An 18,522-nucleotide genomic window follows, 5' to 3' on the forward strand; every position below is an offset into this window, starting at 1 on the left:
CCTCAGCACCTCACTCTACCGCAAGCCCACGGACAACCTCACGATGCTCCACTTTTCCAGCTTCCACCCTAACCACGTCAAAGAGGCCATCCCCTATGGACAGGCCCTGCGAATACACAGGGTCTGCTCAGACGAGGAGGAACGCGATGGACACCTACAGACGCTGAAAGACGCCCTAGTAAGAACGGGATATGACGCTCGACTCATCGATCGACAGTTCCGACGGGCCACAGCAAAAAATCGCATAGACCTCCTCAGGAGACTAACACGGGACGCAACCAACAGAGTACCCTTTGTCGTCCAGTACTTCCCCGGAGCGGAGAAACTACGCCATGTTCTCCGCAGCCTTCAACATGTCATCAATGAGGACAAACACCTCGCTATGGCCATCCCCACACCTCCACTACTCGCCTTTAAACAGCCACCCAACCTCAAACAGACCATCGTTCGCAGCAAACTACCCAGCTTTCAAGAGAACAGCGTCCACGACGCCACACAACCCTGCCACGGTAACCTCTGCAAGACATGCCAGATCATCGACACAGATACCACCATCACACGAGATGACACCACCCACCAGGTGCATGGTTCATACTCCTGTGACTCGGCCAACGTTGTCTACCTCATACGTTGCAGGAAAGGATGCCCCAGAGCATGGTACATTGGCGAGACCATGCAGACGCTGCGACAACGGATGAACGGACACCGCGCAACAATCGCCAAACAGGAGGGTTCCCTCCCAGTCGGGGAACACTTCAGCAGTCATGGACATTCATCCACCGACCTTCGGGTAAGCGTACTCCAAGGCGGCCTTCGAGACACACGACAACGCAAAATCGTCGAGCAGAAATTGATAGCCAAGTTCCGCACCCATGAGGACGGCCTCAACCGGGATCTTGGGTTCATGTCACGCTACACGTTACCCCACCAGCGAACAAATGTTATCTGTTTTTAATATAATGGGTCATTTGCTGGCTCTCTCTGCCTTCCGGATGTTTCTGCCTCTCTCTGTTTTTTTTTCTCTGTTTTTTTTCCCTGTTTGTTTTTTTGTTGAATGTGTATTCGGGGGTTCTGCAGATGACACCTCTCTGTCTGAACACGGTGATTGCCTTGGCAACGGGCAGTTGCAGGGGCAGTCTGTAAACACCATGTATTATTCAATATGTATAAATGCGTAGGCTTCAAGGAGATCCTGAACATTTACCTGAGGAAGGAGAAAATCTCCGAAAGCTTGTGAATTTAAAATAAAATTGCTGGACTATAACTTGGTGTTGTAAAATTGTTTACAATTGTCAACCCCAGTCCATCACCGGCATCTCCACATCATTACTGCAGTTATACAGGGCTTTGGTGAGACCACACCTGGAGTATTGTGTGCAGTTTTGGTCTCCTTACCTAAGAAAGGATATACTTGCCATCGAGGGAGTGCAGCAAAGGTTCACCAGACTGATCCCTGGGATGGCAGGACTGTCGTAAGAGGAGAGACTGGGTCTACTCGGCCTGTATTCACTCGAGTTTAGAAGAATGAGAGGGAATCTCATTGAAGCATATAAAATTCTGACAGGGCTAGACAGATTGGATGCAGAGACGATTTTTCCCCTGGCTGGGGGTCCAGAACAAGGGGTCACACTCAGGATATGGGGTAGGACATTTAGGACTGAGATGAGGAAAAATTTCTTCAGTCAGAGGGTGATGAACCTGTGAAATTCTCTACCACAGGAGGCTGTGGAGGCCAAGTCACTGAATATATTTAAGAAGGAGCTAGATAGATTTCTAGACACAAAAGGCATCAAGAGGTATGGGGAGAGAGCGGGAATATGGTATTGAGATAGAGGATCAGCCATGATCATATTGAATGGCAGAGCTCGAAGGGCTTACTCCTGCTCTCTATGTTTCTATGAAGAGGATGTAGATGATGTGGACGATGGTGAGGATGTGGAAGGGGTTCAGCAGTTACCTGTCCCAGAGCTGCTCGACAGGAACGTCAGCTAAACAATCCATGCTCCCCTGCCTTAACAGTCATGTCCAACATTTGTCCAAGTCCTTCTACTCTATAATCAATATCAACTGAATTATCAAACTTCTCTTCATGTAACCTCACATTGCAATATCACCAACCACCGCAGGAACATTCCCTGCATATAAAGCCTTCGTATAACAGGTGGAGATGGAATGAAGGACAAAGGCAGAGTTAACTGAAAGTCCTTTATAATATTTCTCGCCTTGGTGCAGCCCCTAGTGCCAATTTGAAGAGCTTTCTCACCTGCTTTAGTGCTTCTGTGAGGTGGTCCCCAGTGGCTTCAACATGGGAGGTGGTAGACTACTGTGGTTCAATCAATGGTTCATGAGATGCTCGTAGTCAGCAATGTTTAGGAGCTCAGGTCTGCTTTCAAATTATGCATTCCCACTCTCTACTGTCATTTCCAGGTACGTTGAAGATATGTAGGTCTCAGTTCAATATGTAAACACTGCATTTTTTCAGGAGTTTCAGCCAGAAATTTAGAAGTACACTGTAGCAACCTAACTAATCACATCAATTAGCTATTAGAAAGTAAACATATTTTCTTCTATTCTTTAATCTGCCATATTGAACATGTAGGGATGAGTTCTACCAAAGATCTGTGGGTAATGCTCTTCTAATCTATTCTATTAAAATAAATGTAGAAATGTTGGCTTTTACAGAAGTAGGAAATCTTGTTGCACATAGTAAAGGAAAAGTAGGCGTCATATGTAATCCATGAATGTTTTAAAAGATGAAGTTTATAGACTTTACATTTAACATGTCCAACCAATAATGCCAACAGAATGTTGAACTGCATAGACAAAACAATATAAGTCAGAAGAAATTATGATCAAACTGTACAGAACTCTGGTCAGACCACACTTTGAGTACTGTGTCCAATTCTGGTCGCTGAGACACGAGAGACATTCAAGTGCTGGAGGCAGTGCAGAAATGAGCCACAAGGTTGTTTAAAGGTCTGAGTTATGAGGAAAGCCTGGGGAATCTTGGAGTTTGCAGCCTGGAAAGGAGATGTCTGAGAGATGATCTTATAGAGGTATAGAAGATAGTTAACAAATTGTATATTACTTTACAAAAAGTGTGAATGTAGGACATGGGTTCAAACTAATAAAAAGGTAAATTAGATATGTTTTCAGTAAGTTCTTTACATAAAGTGATCAACACATGGAATAGACTTCCAGACAGAGTAGTGGAGGCAAATACTCCGGTACCCAAGAAACAATTGGATGCGACAATGATGGTGGGGGGGAAAAGAGGGGAGAACTGCAGGGTCTGGCTAGGTGGATGAATTAAGTTGGGCCAATTATCTTCCCCATCTGTAATTATCTTGTTGCAACAATTTAGCGCAAGAAACAGTGCATTAAAGAAGATTCGTAAACAAGAAAGGCAAAAAAGGTATTCTAATTGCTGACATCTAACTGAATTTTGTAGTCGGGGTTGGGGGTGGGGGGGGGAAAAACAGAGGTGAAACCACGAGTGGGAAGAACGTTTTATGCCATTTTTTTCGACTGTCAGAAAGCCCTCCTTCTACATATTTAAATATACACTGACAGTATTTTTATGTAAAAAAATGATACCAGTGACAAAAAGGTAAGATGAAGAGTGTGCGGCTCACTGGTAAAGACAGGATTAATATTTTGTTTACCTAACCCCCTCTGTAATGCCATATAAACACCCAGCTGGGTGCTGAGAATAAGATTTTAACTGTTACAATTGAAAAGGGCAGTGCCCCTTTTAAAATTAATAATGACCGACCAGCAGTGGGCCTGTAATTCCACAGCCCTGCCTCTCTTGATGACTTGGTCACCCAATTACGATTGATGTTAATGTCCACAGAAAGGTAGATTAACTTACTTATTGGACGCCAATACCGCCAGGTGAAACATTACAAAATAGGAGGTAAGCATGCCATCCACTGAACAATTCATCTCATCTTTTAGAACATATCAGATTTGAATTTTTTAAAAAACCTTTAAAAAAAGATTTTGTAATGGAAGGATTATTTTTTTTCTCTTTGAGAAATAAACTTAACATCACAGTTCAGATATGCTGGTAAGGAACAGAACCATGAATTAATTTATAGCTCATCATGTTTATATGTAAATTCTCTGGCAGAAATATATCCATCATTGTCTTCATCTTCATTTTTAAAGATGTCGTTCATCATAGTCTCCTGTTGGGTATCATTTTGTGCAACTCCATATTTTTCAAATTCACTGCGAAGATACTCTTTCACCTAATTTGCAAAGATAGTCCTGGATTAATTTAACGGAAACATTCAAAAGGCAAATAATCTAAAGTGAAGAAAGTTCATAGGTAAAGAATATTCCGATTTTCATATTACCGGGGAGAAGGAAACGGAACTAAAACAAAAAAAACAAAACCTAACAAACCAAAATTAAAATATATTTTTAAATTTGTTCCATTTTAAATTCAAAATACTTTTAAATGTTAGGCATCCCACTCTCAGAAGCTTTAGTTGTTGTTGAAAGATCTTACCTATTAGGCAGAGTTTATCAAATTACTTTTAAAATATTCAGGCTAGGTAAACTGAACAGAAGGGAAGTGTAAGTAAGTGTGTGTGAGAGAGAGTGAGAGAAAAGAAGAAGGGGAGAGCGAGAAGAGTGAGAAAAGTGAGGTGAGGTAGGGGAAGTGAGGGGAGGTGAGTAGCAACCTGATATAAATGCCCATATGTGCCTGCCGGGGACCTATGCTATCGATACTGTGTAAGTTTGTGGATCGGGGGAGGCCCCCTGTTTTGCAATGCAACGGTGGGCACCTGTGCCACTAGGGGCACATTAATGAACAATATTTTCAATATTGTGGGTGACCCAGGAGGCAAAAGGCATTTTATACTCTCTCAAAAAATCAACCATACCATTGAGAAAAAAGGACAATTTCACAGGCAAGCTTCTCATTAAAAAATGGTCAGAATATGTCTATCTACAAAAGTTTGCAAAATTTAAATAATTAATCTCAACATTATAAATATTGCTTATTTACAATAAAATTGCTGCACGAATAATATGTTTTTAGTCCAATAAGAGGATGCACTGGATCTAGGAAATGAAAGGAGGCAAGTAGGTAATGCAAGGGCAGGGGAGCAAAACATAATTAGGTTCGACATGAAAAGGAGAGGAAACAGATAAAAGTACTTGACCGGAAATAAGCCAACTTCAATGAGATAAAAAGGGAACTAGCCCAGGTAAACTGGAATGAAACAATGGCAGATAAGACAGTGCAGAAACAATGGGAAATGCTCAAAAGGGAAATGATTGGGGCACAGATGAGATATATTGCCACAAGAAAAATTAATATAGCAAAAGATGGAGTTCCTTCAATGAGTACAGAAATTAAAATTAAAAAGAGGCATATAACAAATCAAGTTAAACACAGAAAATATTGAGGGGAAACAAAAGAGATTAGAAAGGCTAAGCACAGGTATGAGAAAAGACTGGCGGGTATCATAATGGGAAATACTAGAAGATTTTATAAAAAGTGAAAGAAATGTTAAAAAGGGGGAGGGTTGATTAGAGATGAAAATGGAAATCTTATGGACGATGAAGGAATGGCATAGATAATAAAAGAATATTTCACCTTGGTTTGCACAGAAGAATGTGGAATGAAAGGGTACAAGAGGAGGAGATGGAGCATTTAGATAGGATAACCACAGATAATGAAATAGTACTGAAAAAAAATTGGTGGAACTCAAAGTGGAGAAAGCATGCATCCTAGAATGCTCAGGGTGGGCACAGGCAGAAAATAGAGGCTCTGACCAGAATTTTTCAAACGTCCTTAAAAATGGAAGTTGTGCCAGAGGACTGGAGGGTTGCCAATGTAATATCTCTGTACAAAAAGGAAGAAAGGAATAAACCAGATGACTACAGACAAGTCAGCTTACTGTTGGTAGTCAGTAAATTTCTAAAGGCCATAATATAAGATAAAAATTTATATTCACCGAGAAAGACGTGGGTTAAAGACAGCTGGCATGGATTTGTAAAAGGCAAGTTGTGTCACACAAATTTAATAAAGTTCTTTGAGGATATAATGCAGTGTATTGATAAAGGAAATGCAATGGATATTGTGTACATGGATGTTCAAAAGGCATTTGATAAAGTGGCACATATCAGCCTTGTTAATAAAATTAAGGCACTTAAAGGGAGTGTGGCAACATGGATAGGAAAGAGAGTGTATTGGTTAATGGAAGCTTTCCAGAGATGTAAACAATGGTGTTCCCCAATGTTCATTGTTGGAACCATTGCTCTTCTCTCTCTGATCTGGACTTGGGGATAGGGGGTACAATATCAAAAATTGAAAAACATAAAATTAAGGAGCATGGCTAAGTGTTAAGGATTCAAGGAGGAGTTAGATAGGAACACAGATACGTAGGAACAGGAGTAGGCCATTCAGCCCCTCATGTCTGCTCTGCCATTTGATAAGATCATGGCTGATCTGTGATCTAACTCCATATACCTGCCTTTGGCCCATATCCCTTAATACCTTTGGTTGCCAAAAAGCTATCCATCTCAGATTTAAATTTAGCAATTGAGCTAGTATCAATTGCCATTTGTGGAAGAGAGTTCCAAACTTCTACCACCCTTTGTGTGTAGAAATGTTTTCTAATCTCACTCTTGAAAGGTCTGACTCTAATTTTTAGACTGTGCCCCCTACTCCTAGAATCCCCAACCAGCGGAAATAGTTTCTCTCTATCCACCCTATCCGTTCCCCTTAATATCTTATAAACTTCAATCAGATCACCCCTTAACCTTCTAAACTCTAGAGAATACAACCCCAATATGTGTAATCTCTCCTCGTAACTTAACCCTTGCCGGGTATCATTCTACGCTGCACTGCCTCCAAGGCCAATATGTCCTTCCGAAGGTGCAGTGCCCAGAACTGCTCACAGTACTCCAGATGCGATCTAACCAGGGTTTTGTATAGCTGCAGCATAACTTCTGCCCCCTTGTACCACAGTCCTCTAGATATAAAGGCCAACATTCCATTAGCCTAATTGATTATTTTCTGCACCTGTTCATGACACTTCAATGATCTATGTACCTGAACCCCTAAGTCCCTTTGGACATCCACTGTTTTTAACTTTTTACCATGTAGAAAGTACCCTGTTCTATCCTTTTTTGATCCAAAATGGATGACCTCACATTTGTCTACATTGAATTCCATTTGCCACAGTTTTGCCCATTCACCTAATCTATCAATATCGCTTTGTAATTTTATGTTTTCATCTACACTGCTTACAATGCCACCAATCTTAGTGTCATCGGCAAACTTAGATATGAGACTTTCTATGCCTTCATCGAAGTCGTTAATAAATATTGTGACTAATTGCGGCCCCAAGACAGATCCCTGCGGGACTCCACTAGTCACATCCTGCCATTGTGAGTACTTACCCATTATCCCTACTCTCTGTCGCCTTTCACTCAGCCAATTTCCTAACCAAGTCCGTACTTTTCCCTCGATTCCATGGGCTTCTATCTTAGCTAACAGTCTCTTATGTGGGACCTTATCAAATGCCTTCTGGAAGTCCATATAAATAACATTCCCCTGTCCACTACTTTAGTCACCTCTTCAAAAAATTCAATCAGGTTTCACAAATCCATGCTGGCTCTCTCTGATTAACTGAAAATTCTCGAGGTGTTCAGTCACCCTATCTTTAATTATGGACTCCAGCATTTTCCCCACAACAGATGTTAGGCTAACTGGTCTATAATTCCCTGGTTTCCCTCTCTCTCCTTTCTTAAAAAGCAGAGTGACATGTGCAATTTTGCAATCTAGAGGGACAGTTCCTGAATCTAGAGAACTTTGAAAGATTATAGTTAGGGCATCTGCAATCTGCTCACCTACTTCCTTTAAAACCCTGGGATGGAAACCATCTGGTCCTGGGGATTTGTCACTCTTTAGTGCTATTAGTTTCTTCATTACTGTTGCTTTACTTATGTTAATTTTATCACGTCCCTGTCCCCGATTCAATATTAGATTTCTTGGGATTTCCAGCATGCTATCCTCTTTTAGGTTAGTTAGATTTAAGTTAGTAAATTGGACAGACAGATGTCAGATGAAATTTAGGTAAAGCACAAATATTTGAGAGAGAACCAGTTGATACAGCTGTCAAAAGAAGAAACAGGATTCTATTTTTTTATAAATAGTGGTATCGAATGCAAAAGCAAAGCTAAACCTATACAAATCATTGGTTAGGTCACAGTTAGAATATGGTGTCTAGTTTTTAATGCTTTACTTTAAGAAAAACGTCAAGGCCATGGATAGTGGGTGCAGAAGAGATTTATTAAGAGGTCAGCAGGGATGAGAGGCTTTGATAAAATTGAGAAAAATTATTTCCACTCGTCAGTGAGTCAGTAACTAGAGGACATAAATTTAGGATCATCACCGAAAGTACAAAGGGAGAGGTTAGAAGAATGTTTTTTTTTAAAAAAGTGAAAGGCTGTTAGGAGATGGGATGCCCCACCAGAAACAATAGTGGAAGTAGAATCCATAATAGTTTTTAAAAGGGAAGAGGATAAATATTTGAAAAAGAAAAATTTAAAGGGTTAAGTGAATAGATCTTTCAGAGAGCCGGCACATGCACGATGAACCATACGGCCCCCAAAAAGGACTTACCTCCTGTCTGGACAACTTCCAGTCATCGTTGAGGTCCATTTCTTGGAATGAATCATGAGACCGTGGTCCACTTTTGATCTCAAAAAGCTCAATTTCAAATATCAAAGTGCTTTCAGGTGGAATTTTTCCTGTATAACATTAATTTTAGTTGTGAAACTAAATACTTGTGTTAAAAATTAAACCATGTAATGTCTTTCACAGAATTCCCTTGAGAACTGATTACCATTTCTGCTAAATAAGGGCTTCAGTTGATCAGATATATTAATTTACTGTCTTACAACAATAATTTACTAGTCATGTGATTGACACGAATGTCAAGACATACTTGGAAACAAGTTAAAATGTGGGGATAAATCTTGGTATTAATTGTTATAACATACACGATGAAATTATTAATACTATTTACTTTCTTTTTAAACTTTATTTGTGATTTTTGTAGGAAATGGAACACTTCAGATTTTGGGCATCAAGCACTCTCAGGTGAGATACGGTATGGTTAGGTATGGAGTAAAGCTCCCTCTACTCTGCCCCAATAATGTGCATTAGCCTTAATCTCATGACAGCACCCGCTGTATCTTTATTCCCATTTCTCTCACCAGCCACCGAGTGGGATGGCTGCTATTTTGCTGAATTAGGGACGATTTTGTCGAGCCATGCTCATTAGTATTAAGATTGGTCAGGCTCATTTCATGAACAATACTTAGCAGCAGTAGACAGTGGAGATTTGTATTCCATTGTTCCTGGCTGGATTTGAACATAGCACCCAGTGGGTGAAAGGCTAGTATCTAACCCACTGCAGGACCCGGATTGTGCCCTTGCACAACTTACTTAAATTAAAAGAGAGAGAGGTCACCTATAGCGACAGTCATTTATTTCATAAAACTTGTTGATTAAAAGGCTAAATTGACAACACATACTTTTGAGCACTTAAATGTATGCAGTTTAGCCTTAAATATGGAAAAGGAGTCTTAGGCACCGGTATTTGCGGGGAGGGTGCAGGTGAGGCCAAAAACAGCCAAAGAACCTGGCAAGGTCAGGGACACGGCAGTCCTGCTGATCTGAACAGCAGGACCTCATTAACATTTTGTAGGTCTGTCTCCTTGCTGGCAGGAGGAGAACACCAGTGGCAGGAAGCCGCAGACGGGGAACACTTGGGAATCAGGAGGGGACAGAGGCCCGCGATTGGGGCGGGGGGGGGGGGGGTCGGTTGGAAATAATGGGTGTGGGGGTGACGATCCGGATTCTTTCCCCTCAGTCTGGTTCAGTAATAACTGAAGTCGAATACATTTTAAAGTCCAACACATCTTTAATAGCAGGGTTCTTAGTCTGCAGCATTGATTCGGACTCCTGATAGAGTCCCTCTATGCTGGCAGAGCAAGAACAAGAACATACAGAAGTCCACACGTTTTTATACAAATCAATAGGGTTGGAACATACTTAACGAGGGTCAACACCAATCATAAGCCGGGCACAGGTTGCCATGCGAGGTTACATTATTTCCGACCAATCATAAATCGTCCATGTGCTGATCATGCTGCTGTTAGACATCAAAGGGGATACTTCCTCACTTTCCAACTTAGAATGTTCTTCCCTGTTCCTTCTGTTCCTTATCTCCCAACCTGGAATGTCTTTCAACTTTGGCTAAGCTCGTTACCTATATTGATCTGCCATAAACATGGAGACATTCAGACCAGTCCTTGAATCACATCAAAGACCTATCATTGATAAGACAATGCAGGCCTGCTGACTAAGCAAACATATGGCCCAGCAGGAGGGCCAGGCCACTTGTATCAATCTCAGTTACTAACTAATTAACCCTTTCTAACCATTTTGCATTCTGCTTCTTTGCCACGTAGGCATCTTAATATTTTACCGAAAACTGACCACGTAGGGATTCTCAGGGGGAGGGGTGAGAGGCCTATGATCGGGCTAGGGGAGGGTAGAGGCGGGAGAGGTTTATGATCGGGGCTGGGGGAACCAGATTTAAATGTGTAAATTAAGAACCCTGCCTCTCCACGGTGTGACACTTGGGTGCCCTGATATCTGCCGCCATAAAAAAGGCGGCGGTGCATATATGGGGGTTGGGGGCTGCGTTACGAGTATTTCACTTATTAAACAACCCCCTCCCCTAGTGTGTGGTGCGAGCGGGGGGGGGGGGGGGGGGGTTTAATATCAAGGCCTTAGTGTTACCAACTATCACAAACCCTCCCCACCAATCAATGCATTTTACTTACAGTTTAATTCTTAATTGAGCAGTTAAGTCGGCATAAAAGTATATCTGTTTTCAGAAGCCTTCAATTGACTTCAGTAAGCCTGTGTTAGTGAAGGAAAGAGTTTTTAGGGTTCCGGTTGACTACACAGCGACTTCAGCTGGAAAACCCCCAATTCAGAATCACTTGAGTTAGTAAACCTTTAAAGGTTGAGGGATGGGGTGGGGGGAGAAAATCGGATACTATATGTCCTTATATAACAGCAATTGCACACAACCCCACTGAAACAAGTAGATGTATGATTCTATTCTCACCAATATTTTCCCTCCCCTTCTTTCCTGAAGACGTTGGTCGAAATTCCATGACTTGACAGGCGCAATCCCACCGTATGTGTGGTGCGAGTCAGCAGAAAGGCAGGGAATTATGCTGTGTCCTGACCTTCCTTGCAAGTTTCCATTGGGCCTTATTTGGGACAGAGCCTTTGCCTGCCCCAAACAAGGTCACCCGCATCAGAGGGTGCGTCAACAAGAAGGGGACTCCCAGGCCGGCAGATTCCTCATTCCTGGTCCTGGGAATCCGCTGAAGGGCTGCTACACCCAGTGAAAGAAAGCATACCGGTGTTCTGAGCGATATATGCGAGGTCTGCCTGGGGGTCTGGGCCTGGGTCATGACCTGTATCCCCAAAGATCTTTATCAGATTTTGAAGTTATTTTCTGAAAGGGGCCAATGGGACAAAAAGCACATGTCTCTGGGAGAGAAGGCAACACCCCCAGAGAAGACAGCCTTTGCTGCAATTTGCAGACTCCCCCGATTCGTGCCCAAGATAGACCCAAGTGATATGGGCATTTGCCAGTGATATTGTAATGATGGACCTCCCCGAGGTCAGAGGCAGGATGTTGGCCTCATGAAGTTGCGAGTCCAATGACTCCTTGCTGTAGTACAGTTTCTTGGGCACACTTTGGTATACCTCTTTCAAATGGCCATTAGTCACACGTGAACCTTGACAGTGAGTATTGCCAAGCTATTGGGCCTCACGAGTCATCACAGCCAAGCCTAATCTTTTCCTCATCCAATGTTCAAAGTTTAGCTTGTCTCAACAACCCTTTGTATTCATTATGACACTGACATCCAGAGATTATGTGGCTCTCAGCTGCCCCAGGATAGAGATGGACAGGAGTTTCAGTCAGACTAGGGATTCAGAGTAGGACTATCACCACATGTGTACTCTGGGGGCAAGGACTTGTCTGCTTTATTATTCCATGATATGCAATCATTATCTATGGTTATAGTAGGTGGAATTATTCCATTATAGTATCCCTACTTTCACTCACTTGTAGCCAACCTTACCAGAAAGTAAAAATCACAACAGCCAAAATCAGCATGCAAAGGTCACTGGGTAACGGAGGTATCAATTCAAAGACATGCATTGAGTATACATGACCATGTCAGCTGTTAACCAAACAAAGAGAGTATGGAATGATTAGTAATTTAATTGTAAAAACTATTATTAACAGTTTTCATGTTAGCAATTGTTTAGTACATTAGTTGAAAAAAAATGAAAACTCTAGGTGCAGGATATTTTGGTTGCAATATTAAATGCATTTACCTACACAAACCCAACATTAGGTTTTGTTCTTTGTAGACTATCTGTGTTAATAGCAATGCGAACTCACAACTGCAGAATGATTTTCCTGAGAATGTATGTGTAACTGTGTCATCTCTGTTATAGCAAACAGTTGTTTATGAATCCTGAATAGGCTGATAATTTTTATTGCTTGCCTTTTCATACTTGACATTTAACTGGGACAGTGGGACTGTGAGACTTCCATGGTTTCTCTTTTCTTGTACACTCCAACCTACCATCCTCACCCCAACTCTTGTGTTTTTATCAGTTTACTAAATGGAAACTAAAAAAAAAACTGGGTCTGACATGAGACTGTGCTCAATTAAATACAAAGCAATAAAATATACAAGTTTAGTTTTAGATGCAGTCAAACTCATATTTACTTTGAAAGGTTATTAGAAACAAAATGGTTCCACTGATCAATCAGAATGTTTTCCAAATTACTATTTTGTTAATACAATACTAAGTTCATCTTGTGCAATTATCTCCAAGCATCCAGTATTATACAGTATCTCTCATCTGGTACCATACAATATGTCGCATCTGCAAAATATATCATGAGCTGGTGGTTAAGTATATGGTAAAAGCATTAAAATTGTGCAGCAGAAATAATGGGTAAATAATCCCAGATTAAACATTCTGGATTAAGCAAAAAATCAAGCATATTCCTCATCTGAGTAGTTAATTCTGGGTACAATACCTCGTCCTTCTTTTCCATATGCAAGGGCTGGGGGAATGATTAGTTTCCTCTTCTCTCCTGTGCACATCTCACGTAATCCTTTGTCCCAGCCAATGAGAGATTCTTTAATCCCAAGTATGAACCAAACTGGCTCGCCATTGTTTTGCTCATGACTGAAATAGAATAAAATAGTTTCAGTACCCAAAATTGAGAGCACAGACTTCATAAGTAGATCCTTCCATATAGTTCTGTTGCAAAAATGATGAACGCACCACAAATTGTACATTGTATACTGTTAGGAACAGACATACTAAGAAGGAAACAACATCTTATTCTATATGTATATTCTATACATCCCACCATCAAGCTCACCATGGACTACTCCTCAGAATCAGTTTCTTTCTTGGACACACGAATCTTCATCAAAGACGGGCACCTCAGCACCTCACTCTACCGCAAGCCCACGGACAACCTCACGATGCTCCACTTTTCCAGCTTCCACCCTAACCACGTCAAAGAGGCCATCCCCTATGGACAGGCCCTGCGAATACACAGGATCTGCTCAGACGAGGAGGAACGCGATGGACACCTACAGACGCTGAAAGACGCCCTAGTAAGAACGGGATATGACGCTCGACTCATCGATCGACAGTTCCGACGGGCCACAGCGAAAAATCGCATAGACCTCCTCAGAAGACTAACACGGGACGCAACCAACAGAGTACCCTTCGTTGTCCAGTACTTCCCCGGAGCGGAGAAACTACGCCATGTTCTCCGCAGCCTTCAACATGTCATCAATGACGACGAACACCTCGCTATGGCCATCCCCACACCTCCACTACTCGCCTTCAAACAGCCACCCAACCTCAAACAGACCATCATTCGCAGCAAATTACCCAGCTTTCAGGAGAACAGCGTCCACGACACCACACAACCCTGCCACGGTAACCTCTGCAAGACATGCCAGATCATCGACACAGATACCACCATCACACAAGAGGACACCACCCACCAGGTGCATGGTTCATACTCCTGTGACTCGGCCAACGTTGTCTACCTCATACGTTGCAGGAAAGGATGCCCCAGAGCATGGTACATTGGCGAGACCATGCAGACGCTGCGACAACGGATGAACGGACACCGCGCAACAATCGCCAGACAGGAGGGTTCCCTCCCAGTCGGGGAACACTTCAGCAGTCAAGGACATTCAGCCACCGACCTTCGGGTAAGCATACTCCAAGGCGACCTTCGAGACTAACGACAACGCAAAATCGTTGAGCAAAAATTGATAGCCAAGTTCCGCACCCATGAGGACGGCCTCAACCGGGATCTTGGGTTCATGTCACGCTACACATAACCCCACCAGCGAACAAATGTTATCTGTTTTTAATATAACGGGTCGTTTGCTGTCTTTCTCTTCCTTCCAGATGTTTCTGCCTCTCTCTCTCTCTCTCTCTCTCTGTTTTTTTTTGGTTGTTTGTATATTCGGTGGCCTTGTAGATAACACCTCTCTGTCTGCACACTGTGATTGCCTTGGCAACGGGCAGTTGGAAAGACTATCTGTAATCACCAGGCATTGTTCTGTGATTTATAAATGCGAAGGGTTCGAGGATTTCATTTCCACATTCACCTGAGGAAGGAGGAAGCCTCCGAAAGCTTGTGAATTTCAAATAAAATTGTTGGACTATAACTTGGTGTTGTAAAATTGTTTACAATTGTCAACCCCAGTCCATCACCGGCATCTCCACATTATTCTATATGGGCATTAACTCATACCCTATACATACTCACCGCTATGATAGCGTAACTCAGGGTGTAAATATACCCCCTAGTGACCTGAACCAGATATTTGTATCTATTGCATGTGTACTTCTTCAATCTCTCCAGAGGTGCACCTAGAGAACATTTGGTGAGGCAAGGTTTGTTTCACATCAAGTGAATAAACAGAGCAACAGATATGACCAGATTCACTTAGTTCAATCAGTACAACTTATCTTCGTGTAAACATACAAAATGAAGAACATGCCATGCTTTCCCATGTCAGTTGGGTGCCTTACTTGACTTAAACAAGATGGGGTAGATCTTGACTTTGCGTGATAGTGTAAAACTTTCAGCAACTTCCCCACCCGGACTGCAGCGGTTCAAGAAGCTGGCCTACCACCACCTTCTCATGGCAACTAGGGATGGACAATAAATGTCAGCCTTGCCAGTGATGGCCACATCCTGAGATTGAATTTAAAAATCTCTCACCCTCTAACCTCACTTGCCCTAAATACTACGCTTCATCTTGACTCCCTATGTCAATGCCACAGGTGATTTACTAGCATATTTTTAAAAACATGATAATCTACCAAAATCATTTCTAATATATGCCATTGATAGAATACATGAGGATCCCTGAAGCGTGATTTAGACTGTAGTTACTTCACAGCTTCCAATTTGATAATGAATCTGCCGATAGTCAGGTACCGTCGACCATAGTTTGTCATGTTGCAGACTGACCTCCACTGAAGTAGAGACAAAGGAACACTTCCATGCATATTTACAGCTCTGCTCTTTCTGTGGCTAATTACCAATGGGCTGGTTGGGCACTTTTAAAATGTGGCTTCGCACCAGTTTGGAGTCATTCTGTAGCCAGTGTAAACTCTAAATTGTGCAAGATAACTCCAGGAGGGGTTTTCACATTACTTGGCTTTAGTGCAATCAGGCGCTAGAGGGAGAAATGACACCCAATTTATGGTACCACTTTATGCATCAATTTGCATATGGACCCCTACACAGCAATGTGAAAGTGAAGCCCAACTGCATTGTTACATACCACTCATCATAACATCTATCCTTGGTATCATTCCAGTGACTTGAGCACATAATCTAGGCTGGCACTTCAGTGCACTACTGACAGAGATGCCGTCTTTCACATGAGAAGTTAAACCAAGGCCCTCTCAGATAGACTTAAAAGACCCCAAACACTATTCGAAGAAGAGCAGGGGAGTTCTCCTCGGTGTCCTGGCCAACACCTAAAAACAGATTATCTGGCCATTTATTTCATTGTTGTCTGTGGGACCTTGCTGTGTGCAATTTTGACTGCCCGTTATCTTTAAGATAAAAAGGTTGATAGGTCAGATGTAGAGAAAATGTTTCCACTTGTGGGGGAGTCCAAAACTAGAGGTCATAAATGTAAGATAGTCACTAATAACTCCAATAGGGAATTCAGGAGAAACTTCTTTACCCAAAGAGTGGTAAGAATGTGGAACGTGCTACCACAAGGAGTTGAGGCAAATAGTACAGATGCATTTAAGGGCACGCTAGATAAGCACAGAAGGGAGAAAGGAATAGAAGGGTATGCTGGTCGGGTTAATTGAAGTAGGGAGGGAGGAGGCTCGTGTGCAGCATAAACACTGGCATAGACCAGTTGGGCCAAATGGTATGTTTCTGTGCTGTAGAATCAATGTACATTACAGCAGTGACTACACTACATTGCATGTCATGCGCTTTGGGACGTCGTGAGGTCATGAAAGGCGCTATATAAATGCAAGTTCTTTCTTCACCCAGTTGTGATTTGATTCACTCATTGATTACTCACTTGATTCACTCATCTTTCCTTCATGATGCATTTCGGATACACATGATTTGAAGGACATATTTCTGACATTTTAAATTCCAAAATAAATATCTAACAAACCTTGAACTTCAAGGACTTACCTGGAATAAAACTTGGTGCCATTCTCGAAGAATCCAGTGTAATGTATCAGTAACCGGTCACCTAGCTTGCTCTTTCGGTAACAGAGGAAAGGTTTTTGCAACACGTCGATTTTCACTTCAGGCTCTGGTATCAGAGCACCGCAGATATAATCCAGCACAAAGGTGAAAACGAGTGCTTGGAAAACGTTTAAACACTTGGCCAACATAATATGCAAAGTGCCGATTTAGCCTCACTGTCTGGGAGTTATATCGCTTTATTTTATTGTCTGCCCCCCTCCCTCTCGCACTCAATACCAACCGAGCGCAGACGTGGCACCGACAACTCTGCTCCTCCGCTGGTTTCAGCGCTGAGTTCTCAAACAAACGTAATGACGAGCATGCCCCGCCCTCTCCGTACTTTGATACTCTCCGTCACAAAGGAATTCGCACGCTCTCGAATTGTTCTGCGGGGCGATTCCTCCCAACGTCATGACGCAACAAACGCTCCCCACCTTCCCCGAAGTGAAAGATTTTCTCCCAGCGTAAACGCTGATTGGTCCTTTCCAACCCAGGCTGCGGAGAGGGGCGGAAGAGAGAGAGAAAAAAAATTCACCCGGTCTCCGCCTCCGCGAACCTCCGATTGGCTACTGACGGGAAATGTGACGCGCCTACCTGGTAGCAATAACCTCTGGTGAGTGGTTCCCCGGCTTGTCAATCAGTGTGCGTCACGCTCCTTCTGTTGTTCCTGGTTCCGCCCGGCTGTGTGAATTGTTACATTGCACTGGAGGTGGGATGAGGGATGCGAGCGAGTGAATGGCTGGCTGGCTGTGCAGTTATCATGGAAGGAATGCTTTATAAATGGACCAATTATCTCAGTGGTAATTCTCTCCCTTTTATTTCAAGCCTGTGATGTGATTTCGGGTTTGTCTTTTTGTCTTTAACTTTAATCAAGAGAGGGGCCGCTCAGTGTTACTCTCATGTAATGTGAATCGTTACATTCTTGTGATCAAAGGGATTTTTTTTTTCCACTCGTTGTCAGGCCTCTTAAGATAGTAAAATGCATCGCAAGTAGAGCCAGGGCCTCTGGAGCAACAGTAGGACATTAAGTGATTGTATTTTTTGATGTGTGTTTCTTGGGGGGGGGGGGTCTCGATAATTATGTCTTGAACATGAGCGCAGTGTAAAGAAGGATGTAAACTGGCGCCGAGTAAGCTGTAAACAGCGTTAAGAGTCTACGGTGTATCTGGGTCACACGGCAGTAAGTAAAGCTGTTATTGTCAGGGTAGTCCTAATCCAGTTGGCATTCATTTGACATTAAAAGTCATTAAGGTATGTTTTAATAGCTTGTCCTGGCCCCCTTTTTTTGTAAAGGTGGCAGTTCAGTATCCGCAACTGCATGTGCCTTAATCAAATCTGATATTCTTGGGTCCTTTTACATTTCATAGAAATTAATATGATTGGGCATGTCAGTATCTTTGCATTTGGTAACCATAAAATGTTTTGGTGGGTGATTTATAACCAAACACTGAAGGGGAGGGAAAGTATTGAAGAAATTCTCCATGTCCCATATCTCCAGCATTGTAATCCCTCCCACTATTGAGCATTAATTACACCTGTTCCTTTAAAATTATGTTTTAATAGGATGAGACTGATTTGCAAATTAATTTCAGAAGTT

At 42.3% G+C, this 18,522-nt stretch overlaps 2 protein-coding genes across 4 annotated transcripts in view; one reads left to right on the forward strand and one right to left on the reverse strand.

Annotated features, from left to right (window-relative positions):
- Positions 1-2,191: 2,191 nt before the first annotated feature.
- On the reverse strand, positions 2,192-17,322 carry fkbp14 (FKBP prolyl isomerase 14). Its single transcript, XM_068002648.1, has 4 exons — positions 16,869-17,322; positions 13,188-13,339; positions 8,654-8,781; positions 2,192-4,256 (listed from the first exon to the last, which is right to left on the reverse strand). The coding sequence occupies exons 1-4, from the start codon at positions 17,072-17,074 to the stop codon at positions 4,098-4,100; spliced, it is 645 nt and encodes a 214-aa protein (XP_067858749.1). The 5' UTR covers positions 17,075-17,322; the 3' UTR covers positions 2,192-4,097.
- Positions 17,323-17,597: 275 nt separating this feature from the next.
- Positions 17,598-18,522, forward strand: part of plekha8 (pleckstrin homology domain containing, family A (phosphoinositide binding specific) member 8) — a 58,775-nt gene continuing 57,850 nt past the window's right edge. For 2 of the 3 annotated variants that reach the window (XM_068002659.1, XM_068002665.1), the window contains exon 1: positions 17,599-17,725. In XM_068002659.1, coding sequence (XP_067858760.1) covers positions 17,647-17,725 — 79 coding nt within the window. In that variant the 5' untranslated portion in view covers positions 17,599-17,646. Of the gene's footprint in view, positions 17,726-18,522 lie in introns of all 3 variants that reach the window. The other variant, XM_068002669.1, reaches the window with a different exon arrangement.

This window comes from Heptranchias perlo, chromosome 2 (assembly GCF_035084215.1).
Source record: "Heptranchias perlo isolate sHepPer1 chromosome 2, sHepPer1.hap1, whole genome shotgun sequence".
NCBI lineage: Eukaryota > Metazoa > Chordata > Chondrichthyes > Hexanchiformes > Hexanchidae > Heptranchias > Heptranchias perlo.

What these genes read in the sequence shown, in the direction of transcription:
- fkbp14 (XM_068002648.1), bottom strand. Translation starts at nt 17,074, where the DNA reads ATGTTGGCCAAGTGTTTAAACGTTTTCCAAGCACTCGTTTTCACCTTT. An exon ending in ATATGGAAAAGAAGGACGAG is followed by an intron (nt 8,782 to 13,187) that starts GTATTGTACCCA and finishes AATGTTATACAG; the next exon opens with GAAAAATTCCACCTGAAAGC. An exon ending in GGAAGTTGTCCAGACAGGAG is followed by an intron (nt 4,257 to 8,653) that starts GTAAGTCCTTTT and finishes TTTGCAAATTAG; the next exon opens with GTGAAAGAGTATCTTCGCAG.